Source organism: Lepidochelys kempii, chromosome 1, assembly GCF_965140285.1.
Source record: "Lepidochelys kempii isolate rLepKem1 chromosome 1, rLepKem1.hap1, whole genome shotgun sequence".
Taxonomy (NCBI): Eukaryota; Metazoa; Chordata; order Testudines; family Cheloniidae; genus Lepidochelys; species Lepidochelys kempii.
This window is the reverse complement of record NC_136380.1, coordinates 237262449-237283418: the sequence shown is the minus strand read 5'-3', so window position 1 is coordinate 237283418 and position 20970 is coordinate 237262449. Positions and strand designations below refer to the sequence as shown.

The following is a 20970-nucleotide window of genomic DNA, read 5'->3' as shown; positions in this document are numbered from 1 at the left end:
ACACATTTTAAAAATCAGAGACCTACTAAGTTCTTTACGGACATTAGTCCAGTTAGCTTTGAAAAGGCAATAGGTGTGGGTGTGTATGTATATACACCCAAACTAACATGCTTGGAGTTAGGTCAGTTTGGATTATATTTATTTTCAGTGTGTATGTATATTCTGTAGGTATACACACACACACACACATACACAGAGAATAAATATAATCCAAACTGACCTAACTCAAAGATTTGTCATAAAGGGCCCTTACTTGACTTCACTGGGAGTTTTGCCATGCAGCAATATAGAAGAATGGGTTAGTACCAAAAGAACTTTAACTTCCACTTGTTCTGCTACAGATAGGCAGAAGGGACAACATTTTAATGGGTCAACTGACTCATAAGAAATGATAACTTTTTTCAGAGCTCGTTTTAAAACTGGCGGGAAATTATCAGAATTAAGAGGAAATTAAAATACAATAAGACTCAAACAACGTTCCAGTGTAATACTTTTGTTCCCTCCATATTTTAAGTTTCAACACCACAGAAGATAGATTTTTTTCCATAGAAGTCTGAGCAAAGACATAAAAACAACACACAAAAAGAGAGGAAACTTTACTGCATCAGATCTTGAAATCCTTACTCAGTATATATTCAGTCCTTGCTCAAGCTAAATTCTCAATGACTTCAAATAAGAATTTTGCCTAAATATGCTGAGGAAGGTCTTCCGGATTCAGTCCACAAAGTTTAAATTACATTGAATTATCAACCAAATGAGACTGCCTTTCATTTAAAATGCTACAGAGTTAAGATCAGATACTGTAGATTTCTTTTATCTACAGTACCCATCACCCCAAGCACTATTCCATCTTATTTTTTCCAGAGCACCCTAAATTACAAGTGTGTTAACACTTATGTGTATTAACATTCATCACTTTTCAACAAATATATGTACATACCGCAAACGCATACTTATCTATCACCTCGATGACAGTTCTAAATGTAATTTTGCTTGTTAAAGTGTGACCATGATACACAATGGGCTCATTTTGCGGTCCATCCCAGCAATCAATTTCCAAACAACGACATCCTTTCATCAGAGCACTTTAAAAACAAGAAGAAAAAAATAACAATCTAAAAAGGAGATACCATGTTCAAAAGCATTTTTCTTGCATTTCTGATTACAAATAGCATAATCTGAGTAACTACAAAAATATTAACATACCTAAACTGTCATAAAAGAAAATTCCTACAGAATGATATGGATATAAAGTTGATGTATATTTTCTCTTATCTACCTTGGGCTTATAATAAGCCTTATCAGAGCCTCTTGGGGAAAAAATAGATTCTATGAATATGAACCCTTAACAGATAAAAATATAGCCAATGTTTTAGTTTAAGTGAAATATTTTCTTGAACAATGGCTATCTGCCTAAAATTGGAAATGTTTGAAGTTCTATTTATGTTAGGATTTTATATTTGAATAAACTCCAGCTAAGTTATTAACTCAAAGTATAAAAACATCACTAATAAAGCTTACAATGGGCCAGAATATGTCTAGTCTTTACACAGATGAGGAGGGCATAAGGAGGCCTTCCCCTACCTCTGTGCAAAGCGCCAGGCAGTGTTACAGTACCTGCATGCTGAGGAGTTCAGAGACTGCTTCCTCCCAACTTTCCCAAGGATGCACAGCACACCACAAAGGGAAGAGAGGCAGGACCATAGTCTATAGCATGCCATGCAATAACCATATGATTCTGATTAAGGCATTTTAGATTCTGTGGTCTAGATTAGATTAAACTAATTTGTAAACACATCAGATTTTTGTCCCTTCATAGTTTTACTGCAACGGAGAGTAAAGGTTGTTTGGGTGCCCTAAATGTGCATTTCCATATCTTAATATGTCTGGATTTCTTTTAAGTTTAACCATAAATCTGAATTTCTTTGGTTTATAATCTTTGATTTGGGGATAATCATACCATCCATGTAATGTATTTTACTGTAAAGTACTGATAAGTCTTCTCAAACTTAACTCCATCTTAATGTGATTTTTGTCTAGGAATTTCCTTATTTAATTTAAATAAAAATTCATACATGAACACAAGGTAAGAAACTGAAAGAAAATGCTGTCATGTGATATTTCTAATGATTTGAAGTTATGTAGCTTAAATAGTTTTTTAACATTTAACTTTTAGATCCAGAATCACAGGTATGTTCTGATTGCTTACCCCATTCTGGAGCTGTGCAAAGCAGCCCAAGAAAATTGGTCAGCTAAGTTATGTTTACAGCAGCTTTGTTTCACCAGAGCAGTGCAAAGAAACTGGAGTGTTGGACTCCTGTCTTCCAAATTCCTGTCTCCCTACATTCTGCTTTACAACCCCCAATTTCCCCCTTCCTTCTCTTCTCCTCATTCCAGTTTTCTCTTCTTTCTGAACCCACCGCATTCCCCTGCACAATTACAAAACAAATTCCAGCTTCTTCCTTCCTCCACACTCCCTGTGCTCATTCACCCCATATTTTCCTTCCTCCTGCATCTCCCACATTCCCCAGCATACCCTCTCAACCTAAATCTCTCCTCTCCTCTCCTCTCCTCTCCATTCCCCCGCATGTGCATATATTTTCCCTACTTTACTGTGCCCACTACATTCCCTTTCATAAGCACACATGCATGCATGCATACTCACATACACCCACACTGGGCATGCTGGAGTCCCCAGCCAATGTACCTGGCTTCTGCACTCCCATCCAGACTCCAGCTTGGGAGATGGTGAGGAGGCATGGTCAGAGCATCCTGTCAATCTCTAGCTGGTGAATGGCTCATTTGGGTACCATAACCAGCTGGTGTAGATTAGAACTGTTCTTCCTGTGTACACCAAGACGTAGACCAGCATAGAGATGGTCCACTCACCACCTCAGCTGCATCCAGAATTTGATCGCATATTTGTTTGAATTAATGGAAGATTAATTATATATTTTCACTGATGTGGAGATTAAACACTGCAATGTAGTAACATACAGAACAATGTCCTGCAGATGTCTTTATTTGCTGCAAGGGACAGTAGTATATGTGAAGCCAATGAAAAACTTTGGTTTGGATAGTTTTTAGAGTGTAGACAGAGGGGGTGGCAAATATACCAAAATGTGTACACACCAAATAAAATTTCACTCGGTCAAATTCAAATCATATTATTCTAGTTTTCATCATTGTTTTAAATAGAATCTTTTATTCCTTATTACTAAACACACATTTGTGAAAGACTCAATAAATTGTAGTTTAGCCACTTTGTAAAGTAATTTGATTACAATTCAAAAAAAGCATTTCAATACCTTGAATAACCCCAAAGGTGACTTGGCCCTATTAGTTGGTCAGATATGAGGTAGGTGTTATGCGAAGACGAAATAAAATAATCACGTAATGGGTAGCTCATATTTTGGTAAACAATTGTGTGGTCTCTTTTAAATATCAAACAGTCTTTTGAGTTCATGTATCTTAAAAATCCTTCAAATGACATCTGTTTTTTTCTCTGCACTAAAAGTAAAAATAAAGAGAGCAAAAAAATTACATTTGCAGTCGTCAATTTAAATAACATTTCTACCTATCTATTTTTCATGGTATTAATTTTTTTTAAAATGGTTTGCTCTGAAGAAGTTAACCGTCATACCCCACAACTATTTGTTTCAGTTTTTAAATTAATCAGATATAATATAAAGACGGTCAACAAATGCTTGCAGTCCTGGAGTCAATGAAGCTCTAAATGATGAGAGAATGATTTGAATGAGATCTGATGTTATAATTCTTCTATGAACATCAAGAACCAAAGCTATGTAATATTCTCACTTTTCACATTTTTAAAAAACTGTACTTCAGTAGAAAGAAAAATTTTACTGTTAATTTATTTTTGGTGGGTAATATGTTCACCAATCCATAACAAGAGATTAATGTCCTTGTCTGTGAAGAGCTCAGGAACAGTTCTGCAAAGTGTCAGTTAGAGATGAAAGATAGTACTGCATCCTAGAATTCCCACTAGAAGACTGCTCTTCCTAAACTGTGAAAAGAGAAATTAGTAAACTATGATGAAACATTACAATACAGGGAAATGGATTAATATTCTCTTCATCAAACAATCTCAAATCATAACAATGTTAAAGATGAGCTCTAAATCATGTTTACAAAATTCCCTCAATTGTTGCAAAATGCGCTAACTGCTCCCCAATACCTAGTTTAACAAGGGCATTCAACACATTATTTAAAACTGATTTCATGACAGGCAGTCTCATTAGAATGTCAACTTGTGCTCCAATGTAACACCTCAGCATATTTTATGCTGGTGGCAAGTGATATCACTGCAAACCCAGAAGACCACTAGAACAGTGTTTCTCAACGACCAGCCTGTGGACTGGTGCCAGTCCCTGAGATCTCCCTAACACAGTTTAGGAAGGCAGAAAGTCAGTCTGTGATATCAAAAAGGTAGAGAAAAACTGTCACTAGACTATTAAATGAAGTCTATTTTCAACTAGTCTGTGATTTTGCAAACTTCTGATTGTAACCTACCTGTGTTTTCATAGGACAAACTTGACTAACAACGTAATAGGATGATGAAAATATTTTAAAGTGGTGAACCGATATACACCCAACTGCAAAAAAAGCATTTACCTGATCTCTTCAGGTTAGTTCGAGGACCAGGAATAAAGAATCACCAGTATATTACTTCTTAGGGAAGCAATTCTCACACTGTAATATGAATGTTGATTAAAAGTATTCTATCAGAATAAGAATTCACTGTAATTACACGGATTAAAGCTACAAAAATGGAACACAGAGTATTTTTCAGTTGTAGGGCTTGTCTAGACTGGAAAGATGAGTAGTGTTTTAAAACGTTTTTACACTTTGTAAATACTACTCAGTACTTTACATAGATTAAGAGAGACACGTACATAGGTGCTGGAACTAGAGGTGTGGGCGGTGCTACCCCATCCCCTGGCTTGAAGTGGTTTCCATTATATACAGGGTTTAAAGTTTGGTTCAATGGCTCTCAGCACCTCCACTATAAAAACTGTTGCAGCACCCCTACAGCATAAAATGTGTAAAATGATATTGCTCAGGCCTAGGATCTGTCAGATGTTCCGAGGTTACACAGGCCACTGAATGAGGTGTATTAGCTCTTTGAGTATGAGAACCTTTGAGGAAGGGCTTCAAGTAGTAGAAGTTGATGATCTGAGTAGGGCTGGACAATGTAGAACCTAAGGAAAAAATTTTATTTTAAACTAAAAAAGCACTGAACTGCTTCTCTCTAGAACAGTTATTGCAGATGATTTTACACGATTTTTACAGTTCAGGGAATTTTGTAAAAATAATTAGTTCCCTTTTAAGCAAAAAATAAATTAGAAGGCAAATCACAAAAATCCATCAATCTGTAATGACAGCTAATTTCTAGAAATTAATTAAGAGAAAGACAAATCCAAAGTATTTGAAATAATTGTATATATTATACCAGTAGAAAGATACCACAGAACAGATTTTTTTCTCTAAGTGCTGTGTCTGATGAAACTTGATGGACAGACTAAGAGTGCTCTGTCAAAGTGTTCTGCTTAAGTACTATCATATGCCAATTTTGTTTGAGGAGCTAATTATGCCCTGCCAAGTGCTGGGCATCCTTAACTTTCATTAAAATCAGTGGCAATTGTAGACACTCAGCACATCAGTCAATTGGACTTTATATTGCCCAAGACATTATTAAGAGGTAGTTTGTGAAGTAAGTATTTATTTTGCCAGGTGGAGATTTAGCTAAAGCCTTTCACATCTCTAATATAAAAGTTGTAATATTGTGAAGTCTCTTCTGATAAGTTTTTGTCATGCTTTCTCTTTAATATTTTTATGTTATGGGAAACATCCCAATTTCACTGGGGTCTCCTATAAGGGATATCAAATTTATTTGTAACCATTATTATGGCAGAACCATGATACAGTTACTATCTCTCAGCACTGACATCTTGGTCCTATTCAATGTGTATGCCTTATATCTTCCAGGAGCATCCTACTAGTGCTAGCCCTCCTGAATAGAGAGAAGTGAGACACATACAGACACAAACTGGTTACTGGTATGCTTGAACCAGCTCCTACACATGGGCAGGGAGACATTACAACCCCCTGAACTGGCTCCAATATCCCTTGGAAACCAACTCCGACACATTAAAACATTAATTAAAATAAGTAAAATGGTAAAATGCAAAAATAATTAATGCAATATGCTGCATGTGTTATTTTAACATTCGGATCCCTAATGTAGAATTTTAAAAATAAGGGACACCATGACACTCTGTCCCCATACAGGAAGGAGGGAAGGGGCTGGCTGGAACCCAGGAGACAGTTCTACTCTAAGATCGGATGTAATATGGCACTAACATTTTCCCTGTTGGCTACTCTAGTTCCTTCATACCCCTTCCCACGGTGGTTGCCAATGTAGTTCCAATGTTTTAAAAGGGTAAAAGGGAAGATCTAGAGAACTGTAGACCAGTTAGCTTAATGTGGATCCCAGGTAATATAGTGGAATGGTTTATCTGGGACTCTATCAATAAATAATTAGAGGCTAAAATATAATTAATGCTAGTCAGCATGGTTTCATGGAGGGTAGCTTTTGTCAAGCAAACTTGTTGCCTTTTTTTGACAGGATTAAAAGCTTGGTTGATAAAAGTAGCTGTGTTGTTATAGTGTACTTGGATTTCTCCATGGCATTTGACCTAGTACCACATGACATTTTTATTAAAAAACTTGCATTGTATGGAATTAACAGACACACACACATTGACTGGATTACGAACTGGTTTAAATACAGATCTTGATATGTAGTTGTTAACGGGGTGATATACATTTCTAGTAGTGTCCCCAGGGATCAGCTCTTGATCCACTGCTATTTAATATTTGTATTAACAATCCAGACAATGTTATGAAACCTTTGGTTAAGTCTGGAGATGACACAAAGACTGGTGGGGCAGTAAATAATGAGGATGACAGGTTATTGTTACAGATTGATCTAATCACCTCATTAAATGTCCAATAAAAGTTGTTGTAATGCAGACAAATGCAAGATAATACATCTGGGAATAAATAATGTAGGTTAACCCTACAGGATGGGAGGCTGTGTCTTGGAAAGCAGTGACTCAGAAAAAGGGCTTGTCATAAATATAAAGGGAAGGGTAAACCCCTTTGAAATCCTTCCTGGCCAGGGGAAAGCTCCTCTCACCTGTAAAGGGTTAAGAAGCTAAAGGTAACCTCGCTGGCACCTGACCAAAATGACCAATGAGGAGACAAGATACTTTCAAAAGCTGGGAGGAGGGAGAGAAACAAAGGGTCTGTGTGTCTGTCTATATTCTGTCTTTGTCGGGGATAGACCAGGAATGGAGTCTTAGAACTTTTAGTAAGTAATCTAGCTAGGTATGTGTTAGATTATGATTTCTTTAAATGGCTGAGAAAAGAATTGTGCTGAATAGAATAACTATTTCTGTCTGTGTATCTTTTTTGTAACTTAAGGTTTTGCCTAGAGGGGTTCTCTATGTTTTTGAATCTAATTACCCTGTAAGATATCTACCATCCTGATTTTACAGGGGGGATTTCTTTATTTCTGTTTACTTCTATTTTTTATTAAAAGTCTTCTTGTAAGAAAACGGAATGCTTTTTCATTGTTCTCAGATCCAAGGGTTTGGGTCTGTGGTCACCTATGCAAATTGGTGAGGCTTTTTATCCAACATTTCCCAGGAAAGGGGGGGTGCAAGTGTTGGGAGGATTGTTCATTGTTCTTAAGATCCAAGGGTCTGGGTCTGGGTCTGTAGTCACCTAGGCAAATTGGTGAGGCTTTTTACCAAATCTTGTCCAGGAAGTGGGGTGCAAGGTTTTGGGAAGTATTTGGGGGGGAAAGACGCGTCCAAACAGCTCTTCCCCAGTAACCAGTATTAGTCTGGTGGTGGTAGCGGCCAGTCCAAGGACAACGGGTGGAATATTTTGTACCTTGGGGAAGTTTTGACCTAAGCTGGTAAAGATAAGCTTAGGAGGTTTTTCATGCAGGTCCCCACATCTATACCCTAGAGTTCAGAGTGGGGGAGGAACCTTGACATAAATAATGAGGATGACAGGTTATTGTTACAGATTGATCTAATCACCTCGTTAAATGGTCACAATCCAATAAAATTTGTTGTAATGCAGACAAATGCAAGATAATACATCTGGGAATAAATAATGTAGGTTAACCCTACAGGATGGGAGGCTGTGTCTTGGAAAGCAGTGACTCAGAAAAAGGGCTCATAATGATAATTGCTTCTACATGAGCTCTCAGTGCAATGCTGTCGCAGTAAGAGCAAATGCAATCTTTAGACGTTCAAAAAGAGGAATGTCAAGTAGATGTAAGGAAGTGATCTTGCCTATGAACACAGCATTGGTAAGACCAGTACAAGAACAGTGTGTCCAGTTCTGGTGTCCACACTTCAGGGAGGATATGAAAATACTGGAGAGAGTTCAAAGGATGGCCAATGTCTGGAAAACAAGCCTTATGATGTGAGGCTTAAGTAGTTCAATTTATTCAAAAAAGGAGGTTGAGAGGTGACTTGATCATTGTGCATAGGTGCATACAAGTGGACAAGATATCTGATAGTAAGGGGTCTTTTCAATCTTGCCAACAAAGACATTCCAATGGGATGGAAGTTGAAGTTGAAAAAATTCAACCTTGAAAAATTATGAGGATGATTAAACATTGGAACAGTTTAAAGGGAAGGTGGTAGACTCATCATCACATGGGGTCTCTAAAACAAGATTGGATACTTTTCTAATTATAAATTATAATTTTCTGAAAGATATGCTTTAATCCATTCTGTGGGAGAGGTTCTATGGCCTGTGTATGCAAGGAGTCAGTTGGATGCTCAAGGTAGTCCCATCTGGCCCCGGGGTCTGTGAATCTATGGTTCCCCCTTTTAATTCCCTTCTTCCATGGGCTTTGGGAAGAATGGGATTGCCTATGTTGCCCTCCACCTGCTCATAAAACTTGTAGTTCTGCATTATTAGAGTGACTATAATCTAATCTCATGCTTCATGGCTTAAAATGGATGTCTGTAGGGGTCAGGATGATTTTTTATTCTTGATGCACATTTGTAATCTGGCAGGTGGGAGAGGGTCACCTTCCTCTGAAGCATCAGAAATCAGACACAGCTAGAGATGGGATACTGGTTGGGGTGGACTGAGGTTCAGAGGTGGTACAGAGAATCCTGTTTTAGATACCTGGCTGATGTGTTCTGCTTAGGGCTGTTGATTAATCACAGTTAACTCATGAGATTAACTCCAAAAAATTTATTGCAATTAAAAAATTAATCATGATTAATCACAGTTTTAATTACACTGTTAAACAATAGAATACCAACTGAAATGTATTACATATTTTGTTTTTCTACATTTTCAAATACATTGACTTCAGCTGCAACACGGAGTACAAACTGTATTGTGCTCACCTTATACTATAATTTTTTATTAAAAATATTAGCACTGTAAAAATGATAAACAGCACAGTAACTCCTCACTTAACATCGTAGTTATGTTCCTGAAAAATGTGACTTTAAGTGAAACAATGTTAAGCGAATCCAATTTCCCCATAAGAATTAATGTAAATAGTGGGGGTTAGGTTCCAGGGAAATTTTAAACAATTTTAAATAAGCAATGAAATACAGGTATAAGTTTTAAACAATTTTAAACAAATAATTTAATACTACAATCATCATTGCTGAGTATGACGCAATGGGAATATCATTGCTGAGTATGAATGAAGCGCCAAAATCCATGTGCTGCTGATATAGGTTATGTCAGCTCTTTTTACAGGCCCAAAGTCCAGAGTTTGGTCAGGATGCTGAGAGGACCAGCAAACAGTGAACAATATTAGCTAAAAGAAGCAGAATAAACAAGAGACAACCTTGCTTTTTACTAAGATAAGCATGGTAAGCAAAATTCCAGTTGGGGAGCAGTAATTGGCACTCTTATCTGAAGCTGCAAACAGACCAAAGGAATGAAAGAGGCCTTATGTCTGCGTCTGTGTATACTCCTCTGCAAGATGAGGTAGCCATGCTCTCCCCACACACCAACTTTGAGTTTATGGAAGAGGTTTCCTTTCCCAGATACCAGTGCCTGCCTTTAGAAACACAAATGGGCAACTTAAAAGACAATTTTTATTGCCATATACTTTTCAATGTCTTTTGTTTTAATCCCCAGGTATGTACCTGTTGGAGAATCAGAGGAGCTACTTCATTCCTGTGGACCCCAAATCAGAATTCAACATATATATTTTATACTTATACACTTTATACATTGTTTAAAGAAAAACACCTGTGTACTAATTGTATGTTACTTGTTAACCTGAAACCATGGGTGGAGACATTATGTAATCTTTGACTATTGGCTACTGTGCTTATCTTGTCTTGCTGCTCAACCTATCCAGGGGCTTGGGACCACCTACCCTGTCATTTCCCTCTGCCCATGGAAAATCCATATAATCCACTGTAATCAATTGTTTGGCAGTGTCTTTGAGCCTAATAAGCAAGTCAGTGCTGTATGTAATAAACCCACATGCTTGATTCTACGCGGTGTCCATTTTGTTCCTTCAATGAAGCAATGGGAGGTGCCCCCGCCTTACCCCACACAAGCACAGCCCACTGGCACTGCAGACAATGAGGCAGGCAAGGAGGCTGAAAGTGCCGTAGGCTAGGAGAAGCACGTTGCGCAGCAGCAGTGGCAGCTCCCCCTACTGTGCAAGCACCAGGGGCGGGGAGGGCTCAACCCTCGGCCCGCCCACTCCACCCCGTCCCCCAAGCTCCCACCCTTAATCCGCCTCTTCTCCCCACCACCACCACCTTCTCCCCCTTTACTCTGTATGCCATGTCCTTGCAGGCTCCCACTCCCTCCCCTGCCTCCTGAACGTCGCAAACCAGCTGATTGCCATGGGCAGGATGCAGGGAAAGCAGGGGGAAGGCACTGCTCTGCGGGGTCCACCAGCAGGTGGGAGGTGCTGGGGCAGGGTAGGGGAGCTGATGGGGTGCTACCAGCTGTGGACAAAGCAGGCAGCCAAACAATGTTATAGCAGAGCACTGCACAACTTTAAACTAGCATGTTCTGTAATGGAGCAGGGACGTAAGATCGAAACTACGTTAAGCAAGAGGACGTTAAGTGTGGAGTTACTGTATTTTTCAATTCACCTTATACAAGTACTGTAGTGCAATCTCTTCATCATGAAAGTGCACTTTACAAATGTAGATTTTTTTTTACATAACTGAACTCAAAAACAAAACAATGTAAAACGTTAGCACCTACAAGTCCACTCAGTCCTACTTCTTGTTCAGCCACTCACTAAGACAAACAAGATAATACTGCCTGCTTCCTAATTACAATGTCACATGAAAGTGAGAACAGATGTTCGCATGGCACTTTTGCAGCCAGCATTGCAAGGTATTTATGTGCCAGATATGCTAAACATTCATATGCCCCTTCATGTTTCAGCTACCATTCAAGAGGACATGCTTCCATGCTGATGATGCTTGTTAAAAAAATAATGCATTAATTAAATTTGTGACTGAACTCCTTGGGGGAGAATTGTATGTCTCCTGTTCTGTTTTACCCACATTTTGCCATATATTTCATGTTACAGCAGTCTCGGATGATGACCCAGCACATGTTGTTCATTTTAAGAATACTTTCACTGGAGTTTTGACAAAACGCAAAGACGGTACCAATGTGAGATTTCTAAAGATAGCTACAACACTAAACCCGGGGTTTAAAAATCTGAACTGGCTTCCAAAATCTGAGAAGGTTGAGGTGTGGAGCATGCTTTTAGAAGTCTTAATAGAGCAAAACTCTGATGCGGAAACTACAGAACCAGAACCACCAAAAAGGAAAATCAGCCTCCGGCTGGTGTCATCTGACTCACATGATGAAAGTAAACATGTGTTGGTCTGCACTTCTTTGGATCATTATTGAGCAGAGCCCGTCTTCAGCATGGACGCATTTTTGGTAGCAGTGCCTGGTTGGGACGTGCATGAGCAGTAGCCGTCTCACAGTGCCGTTGGTGATTCAACCAGCGCTCACATGTCCCAACCTGCTCAGTTCCTTCTCTACCATAGAGTCCTTACTGCGAACTCTGAAGTAGAGGGGAGGAGGGTGGGTAGTGGAGCACCCAGAGGGACACACATCTTGAAGAACCTCAGTTATTGCACAAAGTGAGTAACCTTCTCTTCTTCTTCCAGTGCTCCACTGTGGGTGCTCCACTTCAGGTGAATATAAAGCAGTGCCCTCATGAAGATGGAAAGAACTGGAGTTCATTGCTGAGGCTAGTACAATGACACCTACTCATGTGTCCAAAATGGAATTGAGAGTTATTGCATAACGGTTCGTGAATGTGTGTTCAGAATCCCAGGTGGCTGCCCTGCAGATGTCTAGAATGAGAACATTGTGAAGAAATGCTATGGAGGTAGCTAAAGCTCTTGTCAAGTCGGCTCTGATGCCCGGAGGGGCTTCAGTGTTATGTAGAGAATAGGATGTATGTATATAGCTGGATATCCATTTGAATAAACTTTGAGTCAATATGGCAGAGCCTTTTCATCTTTCTGTTGTTGACACAAAGAGTCTTTTCCATTTTTGGAGGTAGACAGTGTGTGTCCTCTGTTTCCTGCTGTTAATACTTGTTTTACCTGTTGTGAGCAGGTTAATTTGTCAGGGCGGAGCCATGAAGGAGCCATGCCTTCAGGTGAAGTCTCTCTGGGTACAGATGGAGGACTTCGCTGTCGTCCTGAGAGAGAAGATTCCGTAGGCAAGGGAGAGTGAACAGTTTACAGATCGCCAGGCGTGACAGGTAAGGGAACCAAGTCTGTCTGGGCCATGTCAGTACTATCAGTATTATTTTGGCATTGCCTGTTCATATTTTGTGTATCACTCCGGAGATCAGAGTTATCAATGGGAATACATATAGGAGAGGAGCATTCAATTTGATGAGGAAAGCGTCCCCCAGGAATCGTGCTCCGAGTCGTGCTCATGAGCAAAACTTTGGGCATTTCTTGTCTACTGATGTGGCTAACAGATCTATGTGTGGTGATCCCCACATGTGAAATATGTGTTGTTCAGTTCCCATTTGTGCTCTCAGGAAAACGGTCCGCTTAAAGTGTCTGCCATCATGTTCCGTCAGCCTGAGAGGTAAGCTGCTGTAACAGAGATGTTGTGTTTTATGCACCAGTTCCATAACTTTAAGGCCTCCGTACATAAAGAGTGGGAACGTGCACCACCCTGGTGGTTTATATAGAACATACACACAATGTTGTCCATCAGGATCCTTATCATTTTGCCTCGTATAATGGGGAGCAAATGTAGGCATGCATTGCGAACCATGCATAATTCGAGCAGGTTGAAGTGTGAGGGTGTTTCCATGGGGGAACACTTGCCTTGGGTTCTTTGTTGGTTTAGGTGAACTCCCAACCGATCAGTGAGGCATCTATTGTATTTGTATTGAGAATCCTGCTGAAATGGGATGCCTGAGCACACGTTTATTGGGTTTGTCCACCATCGCGGTGAATGTAGGACGTCTGGGGTCAGTTTGAGTCTTTTTTCTAGGCTGTGATTTCGTGGAATATATACCAAATTCAGCCAGCCTTGAAAGCAGAGCTGGTGTAATTTGCGAAAGTGTTGGCCACCATATGTCCCAGGAGCTGTAGGCAGGTGCATGCATACCCCCACGGGCTGTCTGAGATCACCAATATGAGGGAGGTCAGTACTGTGAATCGGGGCATCAGTAGCGATGCTTTGGCCTCTACTGAGTCCAGGTGCACTCCTAGAAGTCCAGTTATTGTACTGGAGTTAGGGTAGATTTCTTTTCATTGATTTGTAGCCCATGGGAGTGCATTGAATGATGATTTGTCAAGTGATGTGTAGTGCTTCCGTCCTGGTAGGACCTTTTAGTAGGCAATTGTCTAAGTTTGGGAATATCAGTATTCCCTGTCTGTGTAGATGAGCAGCTACCACCGCTAGGGTTTTGGTAAAGACCCGTGGAGCTGCCAACAGTCTGAATGGCAATACTCTGTATTGGAAGTGATCTTGTCCCACTGTGAATCATATGAATGATCTGTGCAGGATGGATGGTAATGTGAAAGTAAGTATCTTGTAGGTCGAGGGCTGAGAACCAGTCCCGCTCTTCCAGAGCTGGGATGATCGAGTTCAGTATGACCATTTTGAATCTGTGGTTGTGGACAAATTTGTTGAGTTTTCTGAAATCTAGCATCGGTCTCTAACCTCTGTTTTTCTTTTGAGTCAGGAAATAATGGGAGTAAAACCCTTTGCCTCTGTGTTGTGTTGGAACTTGTTCCACACCCCTAATTGTAGCAGGTGATCTACTTCTTGTCTCAATAGGTGCTTGTGAGAAGAGTCCCTGAAGAGGGACAGGGTAGGTGAGATGGAGGTAAAGGGGATGGTATAACCCGTTCGAATGATCTCCAAAACCCAGTGGTCCGTCGTGATGGTGGCCCACATATGGTCAAATGGTCGGAGTCAATGACCAAAAACTTGGATTATTGGTTCTATTGGCACTGGTAGTTGGGGAGCTTGGTCAGACCCTCGACCAATGCTTCAAAATTGTGTCTTGTTTGAAGGTGCTTGGGACGTTGCAGTCTGGGGTTGGGTAGGGCGATGTCTCTGTGGTCTGTGCCTTTGGTTATCAAAAGATCTCTGTTGTTGCTGTCCAATTGTGTCTCTATTGCACTGGTAAGGATGGATCTCCTACATCTGTTAGGGTTGTATAGATGCCCAGGGTTTGGAGCGTCGTTTGAGAGTCCTTCATTGACTGTAGGACTTCATCTGTTTTTGCAGAGAATAGTTTTTCCCTATCAAAGGGGAGGTCCTCGAATTTAGTCTGGAGGTCCTTTGGAATTCCAGAGGATTGTAGCCAGGAAGGCCTCCTCATGACTACTGCCATAGCTGCTGTGTGAGTGGCTATGTCCACAACATCAAGGGATGCTCGTAAAGCTGTCCTCGCCACGAGCTGACCTTCAGTTATGGTGGATTGAAATTGCTCCCTTTCATCTTCTGAGATGACTGCTAGGAATTTGCTGAGTTTTAGTTTTTGGCAATTATCACGGTCATATTTCACTAGTACTGCTGTGTAGTTGGACATGCAAAATTGAAGGGTCACCGATGAGTAGATTTTTCAGCCAAGCAAATCCAATAACTTTGAGTCCTTGTCCTGTGGGATGAATTTATAATGGGGTTGTTTCCCCTGTCAGTTCACCACCTCCACCACCAAGGAGTTTGGCTCAGGGTATGAAAATAGGAAGTCCATACCCTTGTTGGGCACATAATACTTCCTGTCTGCCCTTTTGAATGTAGGAGGTATGGTTGCTGCTGTTTGCCATACTAATTCTACTGGTTCTATTGGGGTGCTATTAATTATAGTGCAATATTAGTCAAGGGTGCTGGGTGTAGTATTTTGAGGAGCTAATGTTGGTTTTCAGTCACCTCTTCCAGCTGGATGTTCTGGCTTTATGCCACCCGTTTGAATAACTCCTGAAATTGTTTTGAGTCACCTGCAATGGTGGGTGGGAGTGGCATGACCACCTCATCCAGAGATAAAGAAGAATTGTGAGTTAGTGATTGTTCTTGGTTGTTGGAATCATCCATTTCCTCTACAGAGTCTTCCTGTGTCTCCAAGGGCTCATTTGCAGTAGCTGTAGCAGGGCATATCTGTCACCTCTGTGGGGCCTTTGGGGTCTGAGCTTGGTAAACTGCCCCCGGGTCCCACTGTGCCCATTGTATTGGGAATGGCAAGGGGGGCACATCCACAGGTTAGTCAGCCATGGGGGCATGTCACTGTATAGGCATTCCCTGGCACTTGTGTGCAATGGTGGTGGTTCAGTGCCCAATGGAGAGGAGTATTCGGAGTAGAAGATTGTCTCATCCATATCAGCTTTCTCGTCACTTAAGAATCTGGAGGCATTTGGTGATTCCGGTTGCACCGGTGCCATCGGCACTGGAGAACCATCGATGCCAAGTATCAGTGATCCTGAAGTAGAGCACCTACAGAGACAGCACTCAAAGAAGAACTGATTTATCTGGAGATGAGGAGATTGTTGGGAGGAGGAGAGACCTCTTCATCAGTTCCAGCTTCCTGCTCCTCAGAGGTTTCTTCCTGAAGTTCAGGTCTCCTAGAGACGGAAAGTGATGAAGGCTGTCTATCTCTGTGACACATGGTGCTCAAAGCCTTGGAGAACTGCTGGTAATATGCCGCCCAAGAGCTCCAGTATGGCCGAGGAGGTGCTGCATAAGGCATAGGAGGGGGCACCCATGGATACTCATACCAGCGAGATAGTGGCTAAGACAGTGCATCACAAGTGGTAATAGCTCCTTCAGAAACTTCTGGAAAGGGGCCTCTACACCCATGAGGCAGAGAGCCCTGTACCAATATTTGGGAGACCGAGGCAAATTATTATATTTATTATAATATAATAATAATTTATTTATTTATTTATTTATTTATTATAATCTTCTTCCTCCAATTCATTGTGAAAAGGTAGAGCCCAAGGAGAAACTGGAAGTGAAGCAGTCAGTATTGGGCAAATTTCAGAAGATCCCAATGGCCTTGGTACCAAAAACATGTTGGAACCATGCAGCAGTGAGTCGGGTGTCTCAGATACAGCCACATCTTGGGGAAACTGAAACTCATGCAGTATGGATTAAAAACTCATAAAGTCCATGGCCTACACCAAAGTGATAGTGGCTGAGTGAGCGGATGGCCACCCCAAGGAAAGTGCAGTCAGAGTGCAAGTGGGCTTCTTCAGCACTGAGTGAGCACAGGAAGAGCTCTTCTTGCTGCCTTGGTCCATGGCCTGAGACGTTTGGTTTTTCGGTGCCCTTGGTACCTGAGGAACCAACAGCTTCATGAGTACCAGATTGAAGAGAAGATGCTACTGAAGTCATTAGAGTAATTGGAGACTGCAATTTTTTGGAGGTAGATTCCCTTCCTGGAGAACTCAAGGGACAATCTTTGGAAGTTTTATGACAGGAATCTTGAGTCTTCCTCTTAGATGCCCTTGAGGAGTGTGGCTCGGAGACAGTAGAAGCAGCAGATTTACTCAGAGACAAGGGGGTCGCTAGGTGAGAAGCAGGCACAGAAATTACACTTCTGGGAAATATGAGATTCCCTAAGGCACCCCATGCACTGGGAGTGTCCATTGCTCACCAGGACTGCCACTTGGCATGACAGATAACATTTTGAGAGCAGGAGAACTGGGTATAACCTCCCAGGGAACTAGGACTATTTTATCTAATCTATCTATCTATCTGTGATGGGATCCATACCCCCACACAGGATCTGATAGGGTTAATGTAGGTCCGAGGCGTCAGTTAGGTTATCTGACTGTACAGGTCCCACTGAGGAATCACTTCATTCACCAGTGGAAAGAGATGAATGACCCATTTCAGAAACCTGACTACTATGGCATTCAAAAAAACAGATGTCCCTTGCACTGGAACATGAACCACTTAAATTACTGCCAAGTGGACCCTCGGTGAACTGAGAGACAGACCAGATGACTGAAGGTATAACAGATACTCCAGGATGTCCTGAATGCAGGATTGTATCAGTTGAATCCCTCAGGCTAGGGACTAAATTGAAAAATATTTCCACTTACCCAAATAGGTAGCCCTAAATAGAAGGCTTTATACTGTTAAGTAGAACCTGTGAAACAGCTTCAGAAAAGTGCTCCTCTTCCTTATCTAACCATATAGAATCCATGCTGTGAGGTGCAAACTGCTCAGTGCTGGATGAGAAATCTGACCGCAGAACTGAGACGTTTCAGAGTAACAGCCGTGTTAGTCTGTATTCGCAAAAAGAAAAGGAGTACTTGTGGCACCTTAGAGACTAACCAATTTATTTGAGCATAAGCTTTCTTGAGCTACAGCTCACATCATCGGAGGCATACTGTGGGAAGTGTAGAAGATCTTTTATACACACAAAGCATGAAAAAATACCTCCTCCCACCCCACTCTCCTGCTGGCAATAGCTTATCTAAAGTGATCACTCTCCTTACAATGCGTACGATAATCAAGGTGGGCCATTTCCAGCACAAATCCAGGGTTTAACAAGAACGTCTGGGGGGCGAGGTTAGGAAAAAACAAGGGGAAATAGGTTACCTTGCATAATGACTTAGCCACTCCCAGTCTCTATTCAAGCCTAAGTTGATTGTATCCAATTTGCAAATGAATTCCAATTCAACAGTTTCTTGCTGCAGTCTGGATTTGAAGTTTTTTTGTTGAAGAATTGTAACTTTCATGTCTGTAATCGTGTGACCAGAGAGATTGAAGTGTTCTCCGACTGGTTTATGAATGTTATAATTCTTGACATCTGATTTGTGTCCATTTATTCTTTTACGTAGAGACTGTCCAGTTTGACCAATGTACATGGCAGACGGGCATTGCTGGCACATGATGGCATATATCACATTGGTGGATGTGCAGGTGAACGAGCCTCTGATAGTGTGGCTGATGTTATTAGGCCCTGTGATGGTGTCCCCTGAATAGATATGTGGGCACAGTTGGCAATGGGCTTTGTTGCAAGGATAGGTTCCTGGGTTAGTGGTTCTGTTGTGTGGTATGTGGTTGCTGGTGAGTATTTGCTTCAGGTTGGGGGCCTGTCTGTAGGCAAGGACTGGCCTGTCTCCCAGGATTTGTGAGAGTGTTGGGTCATCCTTCAGGATAGGTTGTATAGATCCTTAATAATGCGTTGAAGGGGTTTTAGTTGGGGGCTGAAGGTGACGGCTAGTGGCGTTCTGTTATTTTCTTTGTTAGGCCTGTCCTGTAGTAGATGACTTCTGGGAACTCTTCTGGCTCTATCAATCTGTTTCTTCACTTCCACAGGTGGGTTTTGTAGTTGTAAGAATGCTTGATAGAGATCTTGTAGGTGTTTGTTTCCGTCTGAGGGGTTGGAGCAAATGCGGTTGTATCGCAGAGCTTGGCTGTAAACGATGGATCGTGTGGTGTGGTCAGGGTGAAAGCTGGAGGCATGTAGGTAGGAATAGCGGTCAGTAGGTTTCCGGTATAGGGTGGTGTTTATGTGACCATCTTTTATTAGTACTGTAGTGTGCAGGAAGTGGATCTCTTGTGTGGACTGGACCAGGCTGAGGTTGATGTGGGATGGAAATTGTTGAAATCATGGTGGAATTCCTCAAGGGCTTCTTTTCCATGGGTCCAGATGATGAAGATGTCATCAATACAGCGCAAGTAGAGTAGGGGCGTTAGGGGACGAGAGCTGAGGAAGCGTTGTTCTAAGTCAGCCATAAAAATGTTGGCAAACTGTGGGGCCATGAGGGTACCCATAGCAGTGCCGCTGATCTGAAGGTATACATTGTCCCCAAATGTAAAATAGTTATGGGTAAGGACAAAGTCACAAAGTTCAGCCACCAGGTTAGCCGTGACATTATCAGGGATAGTGTTCCTGACGGCTTGTAGTCCATCTTTGTGTGGAATGTTGGTGTAGAGGGCTTCTACATCCATAGTGGCCAGGATGGTGTTATCAGGAAGATCACCGATGGACTGTAGTTTCCTCAGGAAGTCAGTGGTGTCTCGAAGGTAGCTGGGAGTGCTGGTAGCGTAGGGCCTAAGGAGGGAGTCTACATAGCCAGACAATCCTGCTCTCAGGGTGCCAGTGCCTGAGATGATGGGGCATCCAGGATTTCCAGGTTTATGGATCTTGGGTAGTAGATAGAATATCCCAGGTCGGGGTTCCAGGGGTTTGTCTGTGCAGATTTGATCTTGTGCTTTTTCAGGGAGTTTCTTGAGCAAATGCTGTAGTTTCTTTTGGTAACTCTCAGTGGGATCAGAGGGTAATGGCTTGTAGAAAGTGGTGCTGGAAAGCTGCCGAGCAGCCTCTTGTTCATATTCATTCCTATTCATGATGACAACAGCACCTCCTTTGTCAGCCTTTTTGATTATGATGTCAGAGTTTTTTCTGAGGCTGTGGATGGCATTGTGTTCCGCACGGCTGAGGTTATGGGGCAAGTGATGCTGCTTTTCCACAATTTCAGCCCTTGCACGTTGGTGGAAGCACTCTATGTAGAAGTCCAGTCTGCTGTTTCAACCTTCAGGAGGAGTCCACCTAGAATCCTTCTTTTTGTAGTGTTGGTAGGGAGGTCTCTGTGGATTAGTATGTTGTTCAGAGGTATGTTGGAAATATTCCTTGAGTCGGAGACATCGAAAATAGGATTCTAGGTCACCACAGAACTGTATCGTGTTTGTGGGGGTGGAGGGGCAGAAGGAGAGGCCCCGAGATAGGACAGCTGCTTCTGCTGGGCTGAGAGTATAGTTGGATAGGTTAACAATATTGCTGGGTGGTTGAAGGAACCATTGCTGTGGCCCCTTGTGGCATGTAGTAGTTTAGAAAGTTTAGTGTCCTTTTTCTTTTGTAGAGAAGCAAAGTGTGTGTTGTAAATGGCAGTATATAGGGACAGTATATAGGGACAACAAGAAATAGGAATATATGCAAACAGACTGAGGAGGTCAGAAAACCAACGTTGTCTCAGTCAAGCTGGTGTGATGATAATAAGTCTGGCATGATCAAACCTCAGCTTGAGGATGACCTGAAAAATTAGTGGGATCGGGGAGAAGGCATACAATAGTTCCAATCCCCATTTCAGAGGAAAGGCTTTGGATAAGGAACTTGGTCTGAGATCTGCTCAAAAGTAAAATTGATGGCACTTCTTATTGTCCTTTGTTGCAAACATGTCAATAGCAGGAATGCCCCATTCTCTGAATATGGACTTCTGCACACTGATCTTCAAAAAGCACTTGTGATCCTGGGAGAAATTCCTGCCGAGATAATCAGCCAAATGATTCTGGGTCCCTGGTAAATGAGCAGCTGTGGGAATGATGTTCTCTTGGATTCATAATACCAGAACTTTACTTCCTCTTGACAAAGCTGATTAGAGTGGACTCCTGCTT

At 41.6% G+C, this 20970-nt stretch overlaps 1 protein-coding gene across 1 annotated transcript in view; it reads right to left on the bottom strand.

The window, feature by feature from the left end:
* Nucleotides 1-20970, bottom strand: part of PLCZ1 (phospholipase C zeta 1) — a 122648-nt gene that overhangs the window by 84954 nt on the left and 16724 nt on the right. The window contains exons 4-5 of the mRNA XM_073319008.2: nt 3309-3510; nt 941-1085 (exon numbers count right to left, since the gene is read on the bottom strand). Of these exons, the coding sequence (XP_073175109.1) occupies nt 941-1085; nt 3309-3510 (347 nt within the window). The remainder of the gene's footprint in view (nt 1-940; nt 1086-3308; nt 3511-20970) is intronic.